At 37.1% G+C, this 16,599-nt stretch overlaps 1 protein-coding gene across 1 annotated transcript in view; it reads right to left on the reverse strand.

The window, feature by feature from the left end:
- LOC121390160 (serine-rich adhesin for platelets-like) overlaps positions 1–16,599 on the reverse strand; it is a 39,325-nt gene that overhangs the window by 9,547 nt on the left and 13,179 nt on the right. Inside the window, exon 2 of the mRNA XM_041521907.1 lies at positions 944–991. Within this exon, the coding sequence (XP_041377841.1) occupies positions 944–991 (48 nt within the window). The remainder of the gene's footprint in view (positions 1–943; positions 992–16,599) is intronic.

The raw sequence follows: 16,599 nt of genomic DNA on the forward strand, positions 1-16,599 counted from the left end.
TTTTTTATCCGTTATTTTATCCTTATTTAAAAAAAAAAATTAAATTGTTCCTTGACAAAACGTGTATTTACTACAAAGGAAATTTATTTTGGTGCATGTACATTCGTTTGTGGAGGAACATTGAATAAACGGTTATCGATATATTTTTAGCATGCGTTATCGTGTCTTATTGTCCACAAAACATTCAAGTACGATAATAGAAAATGAAAAATCTAATATAATATAATACATGTAATAATAATAATAATAATAATAATACGCAAGTATATTTTAAAATTTTGTATAAAGATCAAAGCGTTTTAAAAACTTTAAAATTAATTATGGGTGGAATTTAATAGATTCCAAAACATTTCTGCTTCAAACGATTACACTCCACCAAAATATGGCGCTTAGTCAGTGTACATTGACAATGTTCACACTGAGGAGGAGGGTCCTTCTTTAAAATAAATGAATGCGTCAAATATGTATGGCCGATGCGGGCACGGCACAAGACTACTTCATCCTTCCTACACCGTCTGTAGGATGACTGCCACTCTCTCAGGAGGGGTTGACAGAATGACTCTTTGTTCTCAACCGCACCGTCCCAATCATCTTGCCAAGTATTATATGTATATTCAATATAATATATATTGTTTTAATATCATATTTAAAATCACTGTAGGGGATACGAACAACGACACGGGGCAAATTCAAAGCAGACTTGTAATTAATAAATAAATAAATAAATAAATAAGAAGAAGAAGAACGACATAATATTACAGTGCTGGCGCATTGACTGGAACGGGAAAACCCCAATGGGTCCGCCGAGGAAGTTCGATCCTACGATCCAAGCAACTCATGCGAACGCTCTACGGACTGAGCTAAATATCGCCCCTTTATAATGATTATAATGCGATGCATTAAATCCCCAAGTGTTGTTTTAAAGTATGTGTTTATTACGTACCGGGAAAATTTCTATTTTGTGTTCCTTCTGTTGGGCACTCCCTGTTACCTGAAACGAGACAATTAATCATAATAATTATATGATGATGATGATGATGATGAAGATGATGATGCTACTATCATGGTTGGCTGAATTGAAGCAGCTTATTTATGTAGTATTGGCGTATGAACAATTCAAAACCCACGCACCTACGCACTCGAAACAAACAAACGCACACATCCATCCACTCATTCATCCATCTACAGGTATTAGTTTAACATACAGCCAAGCAGCCAGGAAGTATTTTACTCCGCCATCCCTGTGTATACGTGGACGTATTTGAAATAATGAATGAATGTTTAACGACACCCCAGCACAAAAATACACATCGGCTTTTGGGCGTCACAAAAGGTAAGTATGACAGACGATGTTTACGACACGAGTGCCTAAAATTATCATATTTCCCGAGCGAGAGCGAGGGAAATGTGATAATTTAGGCACGAGTGTCGTAAACATCGTCTGTCATGGACACGAATGTAATATTATGTTTATTACCGTAGAACTGTACTGCTAAATGAACATTCCAGTCATTGTTTACAAAATAACGTTTCCTTAACGGCGGAGTAATGTTTGTTGATTACTGTCTTGAAAAACCAAATCACAACCCGTTCTAAAGTGACGTCATATTTATACGCCCATAAGTAAAGAGTACACATGTAACAACAGCCCTAAATTGTAAAACATGTTTATACCAAAAAGCAAACATATACACAGTAATTGAATTAATTAGTAACGTATTTATCAGTATGGCATGTCGTGAACAGCTCGTGACAAGCTTCCACTCGTAGTGAAAATGTATGAATGAAGAAAGTAGTATCTGTGGAATGTCGTGTCAGCCAATCAGAAATAAATGTACTCTTACAACAGCCAATCGTTAAACGACAATGTCAGGAGGACATACGATTTAGTTATGACATACGAGGGAAATCGTACGATAAATATGACCCTCGTTATGCTGTACCTCGTAGGTAATAAATGAAAATAGTATTTATATAATTATTTAAAACCGCAGTGTAAGGAGCTGAAGGGGAAAGTAAAATACAATACATAAACCATAGTAAAGTATATTTTAAAATTTTGTATAGAAATCAAAGTGTTTTAAAAACTTTAAACTTAATTCTGGGTGGAATTTAAAAGATTCCAATATATTTCTGCGTCGTCGAGCTTATAGTGTTCATGTTTTTGTAAACTATCGACATTCAGGTAAATATATTAAATTCCCACAATGGATATCGGGCAAAAACAAATGATGCCGTTCCTTATCAAAGGATTTTAATGAGGTGAACATGCGCCGTTTGTAGAGTGTCGTTTTGTAATAGTGTCGAATTGTAATAATAAAAAAAAAATTTTTTATTTAATTCTAATCTACTCTAACTTAATCTTGGGGCCGAAATATGTACCACCAGACGAAATTTGGCATATGTTTTTCATTAGTTTGTCGATTCACAGACTTGGGAAATTACCCATATTGTTGTAAGTGCGTTAAGGGTGTTTTTGGAGCAATAGCGCTAAAGTGTCGCTTTGTAATAAACTATATTTTCCATATGTTATGTTGCTTATTAACATCTCAAAATCGCTGTCAATGCTCAACAGGACATGGAAAACAAATTCCCATTCCAACTTTTATCAATTTTAACAAACAAACGGAATTATTTCAGTTTATTATAAAACGACACACGGGTACATTTTTCAAAATGTCGTTTTGTAATAAAGTGTCGAATTGTAATAAAAAAATATATTATTTTTTATTTAATTCTAATCTACTCTAACTTAATCTTGGGGCCGAAATATGTACCACCAGACGAAATTTTGTAATAAAGTGTCGAATTGTAATAATTAAAAAAAAATTTTAATTTAATTCTAATCTACTCTAACTTAATCTTGGGGCCGAAATATGTACCACCAGACGAAATTTGGCATATTTTTTTCATCAGTTTGTCGATCCACAGACTTGGGAAATTACCATATTGTTGTGAGTGCGTTAAGGGTGTTTTTGGAGCAATAGCGCTAAAGTGTCGTTTTGTAATAAACTATATTTTCCATATGTTATGTTGCTTATTAACATCTCAAAATCGCTGTCAATGCTCAACAGGATATGGGCAACAAATTCCCATTCCAACTTTTATCAATTTTAACAAACAAACGGAATTATTTCAGTTTATTACAAAACGACACACGGGTACATTTTTCAAAATGTCGTTTTGTAATAAAGTGTCGAATTGTAATAAAAAAATATATTATTTTTTATTTAATTCTAATCTACTCTAACTTAATCTTGGGGCCGAAATATGTACCACCAGACGAAATTTTGTAATAAAGTGTCGAATTGTAATAATTAATTTTTTTTTTTAATTTAATTCTAATCTACTCTAACTTAATCTTGGGGCCGAAATATGTACCACCAGACGAAATTTGGCATATTTTTGTCATCAGTTTGTCGATCCACAGACTTGGGAAATTACCATATTGTTGTGAGTGCGTTAAGGGTGTTTTTGGAGCAATAGCGCTAAAGTGTCGTTTTGTAATAAACTATATTTTCCATATGTTATGTTGCTTATTAACATCTCAAAATCGCTGTCAATGCTCAACAGGACATGGGCAACAAATTCCCATTCCAACTTTGATCAGTTTTAACAAACAAACGGAATTATTTCACTTTATTACAAAACAACACTGTATACCAAGGTATATGCATATCTATAACACACACACACACACACATACACACAGAGATAGACAGAGAGAGAGAAACACGCACACACACACACACACACACACACACACACAGACACACACAAATACACATACACACACATACATACATATACACAAACATACATACATATACACAAACACACAAACACACACACACACACTTACACACACACACGCAAACACACACAAACACACATACACAGAGAAACAAACACACACACACAAAGAAACACACACACACACACAAAGAAACACACACACACACACACACACACACACATACATACATGCACACACACACACACATACACACACACATGCACACACATACATACATACATACATACACACACACACACATACACATACACACACATACACACACACACACACACACACACACACATCAGTGTGTTACAGGAATATGAAGAAGTTTACATGTGTACTTTGAAACCCTTCAACTTTTCACTGGTATTTCTATCAACCAGGTATATGGTGTTCATTGGCCAATACATACAAGATGCGCGCGCGGCTGTGTGTGTGTGTGTGTGTGTGTGTGTGTGTGTGTGTTATGAAATAAATGTTTGTCGTTTATATGTTTTCGCGCATGTGTATGTTTAATAGTAAATGCATATGTCAATTTCTGCAAAGATTTGCGTATGTATATGCAAATGATTGCATACGCAAATGCAAATGTGCCATTTTATGTGTTCTTATATCTCTGCGTATACATACTTAGGAATTTATTTAAAACATGTTTTGTTATGTTATATGACATAACTTGAAATATGTATTTTTGAATAATTAGTTCAGTGTCCCAGCCCAAAATACTGATTTATTTGGAATCCAAAGGTATGTATGTATGCATGTATGCATGTATGTATGCATGTATGTATATATGTATGCATGTATGTATGTATGCATGTATTTCTAAAAATTAATAATTTCTAATTTTGCATCAGGGCTTAGCAATAGATTTTAAGTTGACCGTTGTTATATCCAAAATATAACTGTCTTCCGATCATTCTTGTTTTAAAGTGTTTGGTTAGTACTATGTTTTGTTCATTAGCCAAATAATATTTATTTGTTTTTAGAAATGAATTAGGAAAAGGGGATATCAAACAAATAAACAAATCGCTGGCCAATGGACTGGGTTAGAGGGTTACAGGCTTAGGCAGATAGTTCGGTGGAGACTACAACATCCCTGAGACTTGGATTTCTTGGGTCTGCAATAACTGGACGAGCCGTAATGGGCTTTTTTCTCATAAAAGTTTGCAAATTAAAAAAAATATTATTTTGTGTTAATGTTGCCAATATCTTGTCTCTCTCTCTCTCTCTCTCTCTCTCTCTCTCTCTCTCTCTCTCTCTCTCTCTCTCTCTCTCTCTCTCTCTCTCTACGGATTTATCAGACTCGACATTGACTCCAAATGTTTTAGTGTTTTTTTCTTTTCTTTTTGTTTTTGTGTTTTTTTTTTTTTTTTTTGGTAATGTACGAATGCAGAAGGCCTCTCGTTAATCTAATCAACGGGGGTTGTTCATTTGGAATTATTTCAAAGTTTTCATCTAGTGAATGGTCAGGTAGATTGAAATGATTGGCAACCGAGGTGTTGACAAATATCATCATACTTGTGACAAACTGCTTTAATTCGCAGTTGAGTTTGGGTCTGTTCTACATACTATTATTTTGCTTAAATTACAGGTGATTAATTATACATTTTTGTTTTTAAATCATAGTTCTAATCTGTACGTATTTGATATACAAATTTGGTCTGCTGACTTGTGAAGATCGACTGCGTTTTAATTAAGGTGTGAAGTCTACATCTAGTTTTGTTACAAGTAGCAGAAGACCCAGTGGTCGTATGGGGTGGGTTGTAATGTTGAAGTTTGTATGGTGCATATGTTTCGGTTGAAATAAGGGGATTTTCTATTTTCACAGTTTCAGAATTATTTGTTTCTTAGAAAACGTGCAGAATTTTTAAAGCACTAAATAAAAGTGAACACGCCTCGTTGAAATAATTTTTCTTACCCGAATTTCTGTGAAATCTGATAATCTGATATTTAATAATGCCTTTAAAAGTATGGAATGACTTGCAATTGAAAAGCTGTGTGTGTGGGTTTGAAAAAAAGCAACACTTTGTTGTCTAAGTAACGTGATGTTTCAGACTGCATTCCTTTATAAATTGTCACATCCAAACAGAATAAACTAACTTATCTGATATTGTTGCCTTACGCTCGATACTGTCATCTTGCTGGTTTAATAGTTCTAAAAAGTTCCAAAATTCTTGTTTTAAGTGTGGTCAAATAATAAGTACTGTATATCGTCCATATATCTGAGATATAAAAGAGGAGTTTTGATTGATTTCTTTAATGCAGACTCTTCTTATTCAACGACATAGATACTAAATGTTTACTAAAACGTTTACCTATTGCACAACAACGCACTTGTTGGTACATTTCTTCGTCAAATTCAAAATCATTTCCTTTTAGGCTTAATTCTAACAACTCAATAAAGTTTGTATCAGGTCTTTCTGGATTCTTATCAAGTGCTATTTTAACCGAATCAATGCCTATCCTGGTATACGCGGAGTCAATATCAAGGGTAACAAAATATGAAGCTTTGGGGATTTTTGTTTTTGATAGATTTGATAGATCTTCGGTGTTTTTCACAAAACTTTCATGTCTATTTGCAATTGGTTAAATCAAAGTCTATATATCCCGAAATATTGTATGATTCTGGACCACAGTCTGACATGATTGGTCGTCTGGGTTAATATCAGTCCAAGTGGATTTTTTGGGAGTAGATAAAAGTTCCAAATTTGTGATTGACACCCGGCGTCTAGATATTTTACTTGTTTTGTTTCTTTTCATTTGTCTATGATGTATGTATGTATGTATGTATGTATGTATGTATGTATGCATATATGTTGTAATAGGAAAGCTCAATAGCTTCACCAAGAGGATCGACCCTTCGTTGTAGTCCGTTTCAAAGGAACGGATTAAAACGGAGCGAAAAACCCACTCATTTGGTGCTCGGCCCATGATGTCCCAATTCTAAAATGTTATTTCGTCGAAACATTTCTTCATTGACTACAAAAGTCATGTTAATTATAATGCACGTACAACCACCACGCAATACAAAACACAGTTCAGTACAACACAACACATTACAATTCAATACAATACAATAAAAAGAAATACTGTCTTTATTGCAACGTCTGTGTAGCCGCCAAATTGTAGCCAGTAATTTTAGGTGAAGGTCTAGTGTTGGGGATCTCATTATTTTCGGTGGAAAATACACTGGTCATGCGGTGGCAGAAGTGCAGACATTTTGTTTGTGAGAACTGGGTTTTAAATGTTTTGGACTGCTGGTTCCTCTACTATTTTGAACCTACCTTCGTTTGAATTGTGTTTATTGCAGTTTGCAGTTTGGCATAAATATGATTGGTTTGTTTAAGATTGAAGTGTTTCATCTTTTATGTGCAGAAATTAGACTTTATAGTCTTTATCATCACATTGGTAAATGTTAAGGGTAAATAGACATCAGCTGCGTAGCCTCAGGCAGATTAGTGGCTGTTTTGGGTTGTGTGTTGTTGTTGTTGTTTTTTTTTTATCTCTGTGTTATTACTCATATGATGCATTTTGATAGGGGCAAGTATATTAACACCAAACTGTATTAATACCAAACTGTTAATCGATGGTCGAGTGGTTAACGTTTCGGGCAGTCACATTCGAATCCTGCACATTGCCTGTTTTCAAAATATGTGTATTTTGTGTATTTGACAGACAGAAAAAGCAAGGCATTAATACAAACGTTAACGGTGACAAATATATACAATCAACACACAGACAGGAACATGTGATATTGGTTAAAAAAATCTTCGAGACAAAATACAGCACTAAAATACTCAAACTACAAAAGAAGACAATTCTGTTAGGAAGCCCTTTTTGTCATGGCCATCGGTAATAGACATTCTTGATACATTACAGGAACAGTTTGTGATATGGCCGGCTGTATGCTATCTGAAGAAGAAATATGCTAAACACACGAATCTGTCGTTGGACCTTTGGCTTGAGCTTAAAATACAAAATCATATATACTGACACACAATGAAAAAACAAAAACAACTTTTCATTGCAAATAACGACGAACTATTAATGAATTGATGGATAATGTAATATGACATTAATGACTGATATTCATGAGATACATTCACATGGAAACATGGCCAGTTATCATCAGTAATCGAGTTGCATACGTAATCGAAAAGTTCAACCCCCCCCCCCCCCCCCCATATCAAGGTCAGTATCTGGTGTGTCCACGATTGGCCCGTCAGCATATGTGAAGACGACAGGGAAAGGATTGGTACAAACATCTCAAATAAGCCACAGGAATGTTTCTCCACTCCTCCTGCAAAGCATGTGCAAGCTCAGCGACGTTACGCGGTGGTGGCTGGCGGTGACGAACACGACGTCCTAACTCATCCCACATGTGTTCAATTGGTTCAAATCCGGTGAAACGGCGAGCCAGTTCATAACGGTGATACCGGCTTGTTGCAGGAATGCCTGGGTAATTATTGCAGTATGCGGACGGGCATTGTCTTTTTGAAACATAAGGGGGCGTCCTGGTCTTCAGTGACGGCGCAAAAGTGGCTGGAGAACTGGTCTTAGAATAACGTCAATATAACGCTAGGCTGTGAAGGCATCGTGGACAATGATGAGATCACTCCTGAAATCACAGTTGATTGCCCCCCCCCACCCCCCCCCCCCCCCCCATACCGGATGGATAGGCCTTCCATGACGTCCGATCGTGTTGCTTACTGTCATCGTCGCAGTTCTGAACCGGTCACGGAGGTGGTGTCGTCGAATCTGCCGATCTTGGCGTGGGGTCGTAACGGGACGTTGACCAGGTCGAAGTCTATCACGGACACTCCCGGTCTGTTGATGACGTTCAACAAGTCGTCCAATAGTTGATGGATGGACTCTGAAGGTCCTAGCAACTTGGCTTTGCGAAGTCCCCCCTTGAACCATGCCCAACGCTCACTCCCTTGGTTCTTCTCGGAGTCGTGGCATTCTTAATGTGACGAGGAATATGACACCGTTACGTGACTTTTATGTGTCCACATACTGGCATTTCACGTGCATTGCATGCAGCATAATATCACATATAGTGTAGGGGCATATGTAAATCCGTGGGAATTCCATGTTAATGTTTTATAAACCAATGATGATTGCTAAGGTTATAGGTTGTATATTTAAAAACACATATGGTGCCATTTTGTATAATAAAGTTCAAGGTCAGGACACAAATTTAACTTATGGTATCAATGTGAGCGAAAATATCTCAGAAACTTAGCAGAACATAATCATGTTTTGTATCCAAAGACTGCTTATGATGAGTAGTCTATCAAAAAGACCATATTATATATGGATATTGGATATAGGGTATCTGCCCATCTCTACCTTGATCAGATGAAATGGCTGATGGATATCATGTCTGCTGAGCAGTATTATGCCTTCACGAAGTGAGGTTATTTTACCATTCGAAGAACAGATAAATTCTGGAGTGGAAACTTCAGTGACCAAACAATAGAACAAGATTTGATGCAATTGCTGTAAACCTCTGGAGGTATGACACATTGTTGAGGAATTACAGATAGCATAGTAACACATCTGACAATCATGCCTTCATGCCAGTAGCACAGCCCGAGATAGAAAAGACTATGAAACCTTCCTCCATTGGCTGGAAATGCATTTTCCATTCTCCTATGGAGAGCACAATAACTCGCTGATCTGTGTAGCAAGTGGTGTCATTGCTGGGAAGTGTGTCAATGCGGACCGAGCTGTTGTTCTGGGCATAAAAGCTGCTTCGGCTCTTACTGGGCAAACGTATGCCAACATTAAGTTGAAGAGAAAAGACAGAGTGACCAGCATAAGTGGTAAAAAAAACACCGTGAATAGCACATTGTTATTCATGAGGGTTACATGTGTGATTAAGGATAGTTCTGAGATGGAAGCTTATCTCCTTCACGAGCTTGCCAAACAGCCACCCTCATTTGATAAAGGGATTATGAGAAAAAACACGAAGAGTGTTCTTGGTAACATTCTAAAGTCGAAAGTAAGTGTCCACCTTCAACTTCCTGATGATGCATGTTTCATCCTTGATGGAGGTCACCTCCTCCAAAGCTTGCCTTCGCCTACTGATGTCTGTGACCACTATGTAGCATATGTGCTTCAACACTATGGACTAGACTCTGTCTTAGTGTTTGCTGGATATGGCAGTGCAACCTCAACAAAATCTCCTGAACAGCGATGAACACAGCAAAACACATCAGCTGATATAGTTTTTGATTTGGAAATGAAAATCAGATCTAAAAACTTGGAATGGCAAAAATAAATATCGCTTTATTAAAACGTTGATTGGACAAATTGAGGGAGTAGATCTGACTGTGAAGCATAGCATCGCAGATGCTGAATGGTTGATTGCATCAACTGTCATGGATACTGCCTAAACACAAAATTTACCTGTTGTTGTTGTGGCGACTGACACTGATTTGATGATGATGATGGTTGCACATGCCACCTCGAACATGGATCTCTATATGCTTTCTGGGCATAACCCATTGAAAGTATACTGTATAGGTGAAATTCAAGCAGCTTTTAGCAACCTCAAATAGCACCTGGTGTTTGTGCATGCAATCACAGGGTGTGATATAGTGTCTGCCCTCTACAATCAAGGGAAGAAGAAGGCTCTTGCACAGGCTAATGATGACGACAACTGGGACTGTTTTAGTGTCTTTTCTCAATCTAACAGCACTCACAATGATATAGCAATTGTTGGAGAGTTATGTCTGCTAAAGCTATATAGAGCAGTTAGATCGAAGTCACTGAACAAACATTGTTATGTCAAGTATTTTCGATCCGTCTCTTTATCTTCATCTGGTTTTAAGTTGGAATCACTCCCTCCAACTCCAGTAGCTGTAAAATATCATAGCTTTAGAGAATACCATACTGTCCAGCAATGGCAGGCGAAAGAGTTGTCGCCAACTGAATGGGGATGGCAGTACAGGGAGGGACTGTTTGTTCCAATGGAAAATAACAGGCAGATTGCTCCAGAGAAAGTGCTGAAAATGATATCCTGTGCCTACAAGGGAGAGTGCGGAAAACGGTGTGGCTGTTACAAGCCCGGGTTGGAGTGCACCTTCTTGTGTACTGTTTGTGGTGGACACAACTGTACAAAGTCTCATGCTATTGATGCAAACACTGATGTTATTGATTAGTCTTCCCAAATTGAAGCTAATATAAGCTAATTATGAGTAGTCAAAAGTTGGTTTTAATTGCTTATTGGAATCTCTTTTATAGTATATAGATGCAAATATAATATTTCTGTATATAGTTATAAATATTGTAAATATTTTGATTTCGAAGCGAAATATTTGTCTCGTTGGCGGCCATTTTTGATTTATACTAATTAACTTAGCTCCAAGACAAATGTATATAGCTTCATTGGATTCAGCACACATCAAATATGATTGAGAGAGAGTGTGTGTGTTTGTGTAGCAGATGTATACGTCTATAGATGCATGTTTAGATGCATGACTATACATAATATATATGTATGTATGTATGTATTGATGTATGAATATATATATATATATATATATATATATATATATATATATATATATATATATATATATATTGCATGTATGTCGAGGTTGACTGTTACATACATAGATATTAAAGCACTGGCGTAGGCAATAATTAACTCCTTTCTGCCTTCACAAATTGTCCTATGCCGTTGCTGGGACTCGAACCTGTGGCACCGAATCGCCCGCAAATTGCACGACTAACCACAATGCGCTCTGAGCTATTGAGGCATCCATAAAAAAGATGCTCTTTAACTCAACCACATGCAAGGGGCCTACAATATACACGGTTGTTGAGGCCCATTTTGTAATAAACGACCAATTTTGTAATATGTACCCATTTTGTAATAAAAAACGACCCATTCTGTAATAAACGTAGTAATAAAATCGGACCCAGTTTGTAATAAAAAATAGGTACCCATTTTGTAATAAACAAAATGCCCATTCTGTAATAAAGGCTTAAAACGTCAGAATACGACATAGATGTTAAATATATACAAATTGAAATAATTTTAAACTTTTTCAGTGGTTGGGAGTTCGTCAGGGGTACGAATATGTCTTAAGGTTGATTCTGTAAGTGAACCTATTCAGTTTTTCCGTTCATCCATAACTCCAGACCGCTCGCTTGAGGTGCTTGTGTCGCAGGATCGAACTTCTGTGGACACACAAATTTGGGTTTTTGTCTGTTCCAGCCAGTACCCTAAAACTGGTATACTAAAAGCCCTGGTATGTACTATCCTGACTATGGAAAAGTGCATATAAAATATCCTTGCTGTTTTTCGTAACCCATCGTGTGGTATTATCTATCATGATCGGGGCGGGATCTAGCTTAATCGGTTGAACGTTCGCCTGGGGGACTTGGGCAACAGGATAGAACCTCCTCGGTGAACACATCAATTGGGCTTTTTGCCGTTTCAACCAGCCCCCCCCCCCCCCCCCCCCCCCCCCCCCATTACGCCACGACTGTTACATTATAATCTAAGTGTAGATATGTGTAAGAGAAAGTAACCTACATGAATGTGTTGTAAAAGCCGTAACAGCTGATTAAAAACAGTGGGTTTAATCGACAACTACTTAAGCTGAAATACACTTAAACTAGTATCCGTCAAAAGTGATTTCCCACTGACACTCCCTCCCCGCACCCCCCAGCCGCCCTACCCCATCCCCCACCCACCACGAGAAAGTGAACAATACACATAAAACACATGTGATCATTCAGCCGATGGATGTGGAAGTTAATTCTACAATTAGTGTGTACAGGTAGTGTCCATTAACCGATTTACCGCTTACACTGTACCTTAGTTTGCCGCCTGACTATGTGCTCATATGCGGTCTTGAATGCATATATATATATATATATATATATATATATATATATATATATATAACTACCCACACTTGCCTTTCTTATTCTTATTCTTCTTTTCGTATGGTTGCCGGCAATATTAGGTATATATATATATTTCTTTCTAAACTTCTATGTACATTTGCTAATAATCCCATTAATATGAACATTTTAAATATATACAGTGTAATAATATTACAGAATTTTGAATAAGATTTGATGTATTTGAATAAATTGCTGCACAACTAATTGAACGATCCCATAGATTAAAAATATACCATGTGAGACACTAGAAGTGTCAGGAAATGTTAAATCGTAGTAACTGAACATGAACTATCCCTTATGCATGACAATAGGAACTATTTAAGTTAATTCATAAATGTGCTAATAATATTTCGATAAGGAACATTGTGTATCAAAACCGGTTTATTTTTTTACATAAATTATAAGCATGTACAGGTACTTCCTCCTGAAGTCAACACAAATTATTATTATAAATGTATGAATTCACTGAAAAATAAACGTATGTTTTGAAAAGAACTGAAAGTCTCCTTGAATAATGAACCTTTTCAAGGAAAAAAAACCCCTTGTTTTCAAAACTATATATTCACAGAGATACACACAGATAAATACAAAGATGGACACACAGACACATAGAGAGAGAGACAGACAGACAGACTGACAGACAGACAGACAGACAGAAAAGCAGAGAGAAAAACAGACAGATAAGCAGAGAGAAACAGAGACAGAGATACAGATATAATGAGAGATACAGAGAAACAGTGAGGGAGAGAGAGAAACAGACAGACAGACCTGTATTGCAAAAAGAACTGAAAGTTGTTAGCCAAACTGTCATCGTTTCTAACAAAGGAAAGTTCTCCTTGAATAATGAACATTTTCATGAAAAAAAAACGTTATCAAAACTATATATTCACAGAGACACACAGAGATAAATACAAAGATGGACACACAGACATACACACACACTGAGAGAGAGAGAGAGAGAGAGAGAGAGAGAGAGAGAGAGAGAGAGAGAGAGAGAGAGAGAGAGAGAGAGAGAGAGAGACTGACTGACTGACTGACAGACAGACACAGGCAGGCAGGCAGACATATATGCAGAGAAAGCAATATAGACAGAAATACAGATAGAATGAGACATACAGAGAAACAGTGAGGGAGAGAGAGAAACAGACAGACCTGTGTTGCGAAAAGAAAACCAAACTGTCATCGTTTCTAACAAAGAAAAGTTCTCCTTGAATAATGAAACTTTTCATGGGGAAAGAAACCTGTTTTCAAAAATATATATTCACAGACACACACACGGATAGACAAAACAACAGACACACAAACACAGAGAGAGAGAGGAGGAGGGAGGGAGGGAGAGGCGGGGAGAGAGAGAGAGAGAGAGAGACAGACAGACAGACAGAGAGACAGAGACAGAGACAGCGAGAGACAGAGACAGAGAGAGCGTCCGTTTGGTTGCGTAAAATTTATAATTTTCTTTTCCCAATACAACTTATTCTAACATTATTATTATGCAGAAGCAGGATGTCGTTAGAGGACTGCCGAGATAGAATAATGATTAGTGATCGTAACCACCAGTATATTGAATTTAAAAATGTAAGAAATTCGATAATTTCCAAAATATATCGTTTGTGATAAATTTCCCAAAATATAACGCGGAAACAACCAACCAGGCACTGTACCATCTGCGGTTTTGTGAGAATAACTGTCGTATTCTCAGGCCAAGCCCACTGTTTTTACCCGCAATTCTAATTAATTTCTGAACACTTATAACTTTTTCAAGTGCGCCACATAAACGCAGTCGTTCATATGTATTTCTGGTAAGAAAGATTCTGTCAGTTTTCTAAGCCCAGTGGATACCCTATTAAACGTTCCGAGCATGTGACAGTAATCATACATACACCATCTAATGATTTCCTTTAAAATCTCGTTTGGTAAAGCCTGTCCGTCACCGCACTCCCCTTTGTTAGATGCATTAATTATACCGGTGTTGCTAATTAGACATTCCGTATCACCGTCAGTTACTGGTGTGGAATGTGTTACAAGAGAAGGATACTCGTGATCATCATCTAATATAGAATCATCGTCAGACTGTAAACGATGTATAGTTTCATGAACTATTTCGGCTGAATTACTTAAACTGACGTAATGTTCCCCGTGACCTTCAGCAATATGACCAAGAACGAGTGTTGGCAATGCTGGATTAAAATGAGTTGAGGGAGATAGTAAGGTTGTTGCATGAGGTCCGAGACTAGAAAATATTAAAATGTTCACAAAGAACAATTGCGCAGCTCGCTGCAGGGTGGGTTGATCACCAAAAGTATCACTAGTCTCCATATTAGTCAGATACGTTTCAATATCATTATCTGGCACATAATCTTCAAGTGGGGATAAGTCAAGCGTAACGGGGTGATTTCTTAAATCTTTAACAATTTCTCTGCGCAATGTTTCTCCCGAGCGATACACACCAATCTGAAGAAGTTGATCTGCAAGAGCTTCAAATTGAGAATTTCCGTCTGGTAATAGATCAAACTTAACAGTTAGCCCTTCAGATTCAAAATCGTTTCGCCGGTCATTGTGGGTGTACTCTAAGTAATATTTTTGTTTATGAGCTACCGATTTGAGTTTGTTGTTTAAGTGTTCGGGTGATATTTTACGAGATATCTCTTTTTCCCTGGTTGTACTGGTGATATCACTAACCGAAAACCATTTTGTGATAAAATCATTACACCCTGGTGGCTTCAGCCTTAGTTTATACCTATTGAGTTGTAGATGTCTCTTTAAAATTCGCCCTTTGATGATATGATAGCGCTTTGGGACCTTATGACCTGTGTTGGTGTATCTGACAAGAACTATTTCATTCACTTTGTAGATAGATGTTGGATGTTTTTTCGCTCCACGTTGTACCATAAGAGACATGCAGGCTTTCTTGGCACGTTTTTGGAGAAAATTTCGACGTCTATCGAATGATGCTATGTCTTTAATTGATGGCACAATGTCACTTATATTGCAGGGTATAACTTGTGAACAGATTTCATCGGGACTGACATCGAGTGGATTGAGAACTCGATTGCTTTTTCTTCCATAATATATTTCAACTGGGCTTCTCCAAAACAGTTCTTCTTTAGGATCTTCATTCAAAGCTGCAGCATATATAGGCAATTGCTTTACCCAGTTAATGCCTTTCTTTTTAAAATAAATTAAATCATATTGAAGCTTGCTGCGCAGATGGCATCGTTCAACCTTTCCCTGACTTTGAGGGTGGTAACTCGAGCTTCGGACTACCTTAACCTGAAGTTTCTCCATGAGCTTTTTGACAGCTCCAGAGAATTCGGTTCCTCTGTCATGCTGAAAGATCGCTGGCACACCATGCTCTGTGTATATACTAATAAGTTCTTGAGCTACACGAGCAGAACTTTTCTTATCTAACGGTCTAAGCCAAACAAAGCGACTGAATATATCAATTATTGTGAGTATATATCTATATGTAACTCCTTTATACTGCACAGTCCACTTTGACATGTCTATCAAATCAATTTGGTTACGATCATGAACTTTCTTTGCTGAAATAGGCCGGAATATTGTCATATTTGTGAACTTCGCCTTCATTTGACGATAGCGATGTGATCTGTCAAGAATTCCTTGAATTCTTTTTCTACTGACACCTATGTATTTTGACCTTAAACGAAGATTAAGTTTTCTTGATCCAGATCCTTTACTAGATTTTAAGCCCCTGTCTACAATTCTGGCCATGTAGTCTTCTCGACAAACTTGTTTCCCATCCAAGAGAAGCGTCTTCCCGTCTTCATACAAAAGTAATTGGCCTTTGTATCTCCAAAACTGGACCAAAGTAAAGTTTGTTTTATTTAACGACGCCACTAGAGCAC

Source organism: Gigantopelta aegis, chromosome 15 (genome assembly GCF_016097555.1).
Source record: "Gigantopelta aegis isolate Gae_Host chromosome 15, Gae_host_genome, whole genome shotgun sequence".
Classification (NCBI taxonomy): domain Eukaryota; kingdom Metazoa; phylum Mollusca; class Gastropoda; order Neomphalida; family Peltospiridae; genus Gigantopelta; species Gigantopelta aegis.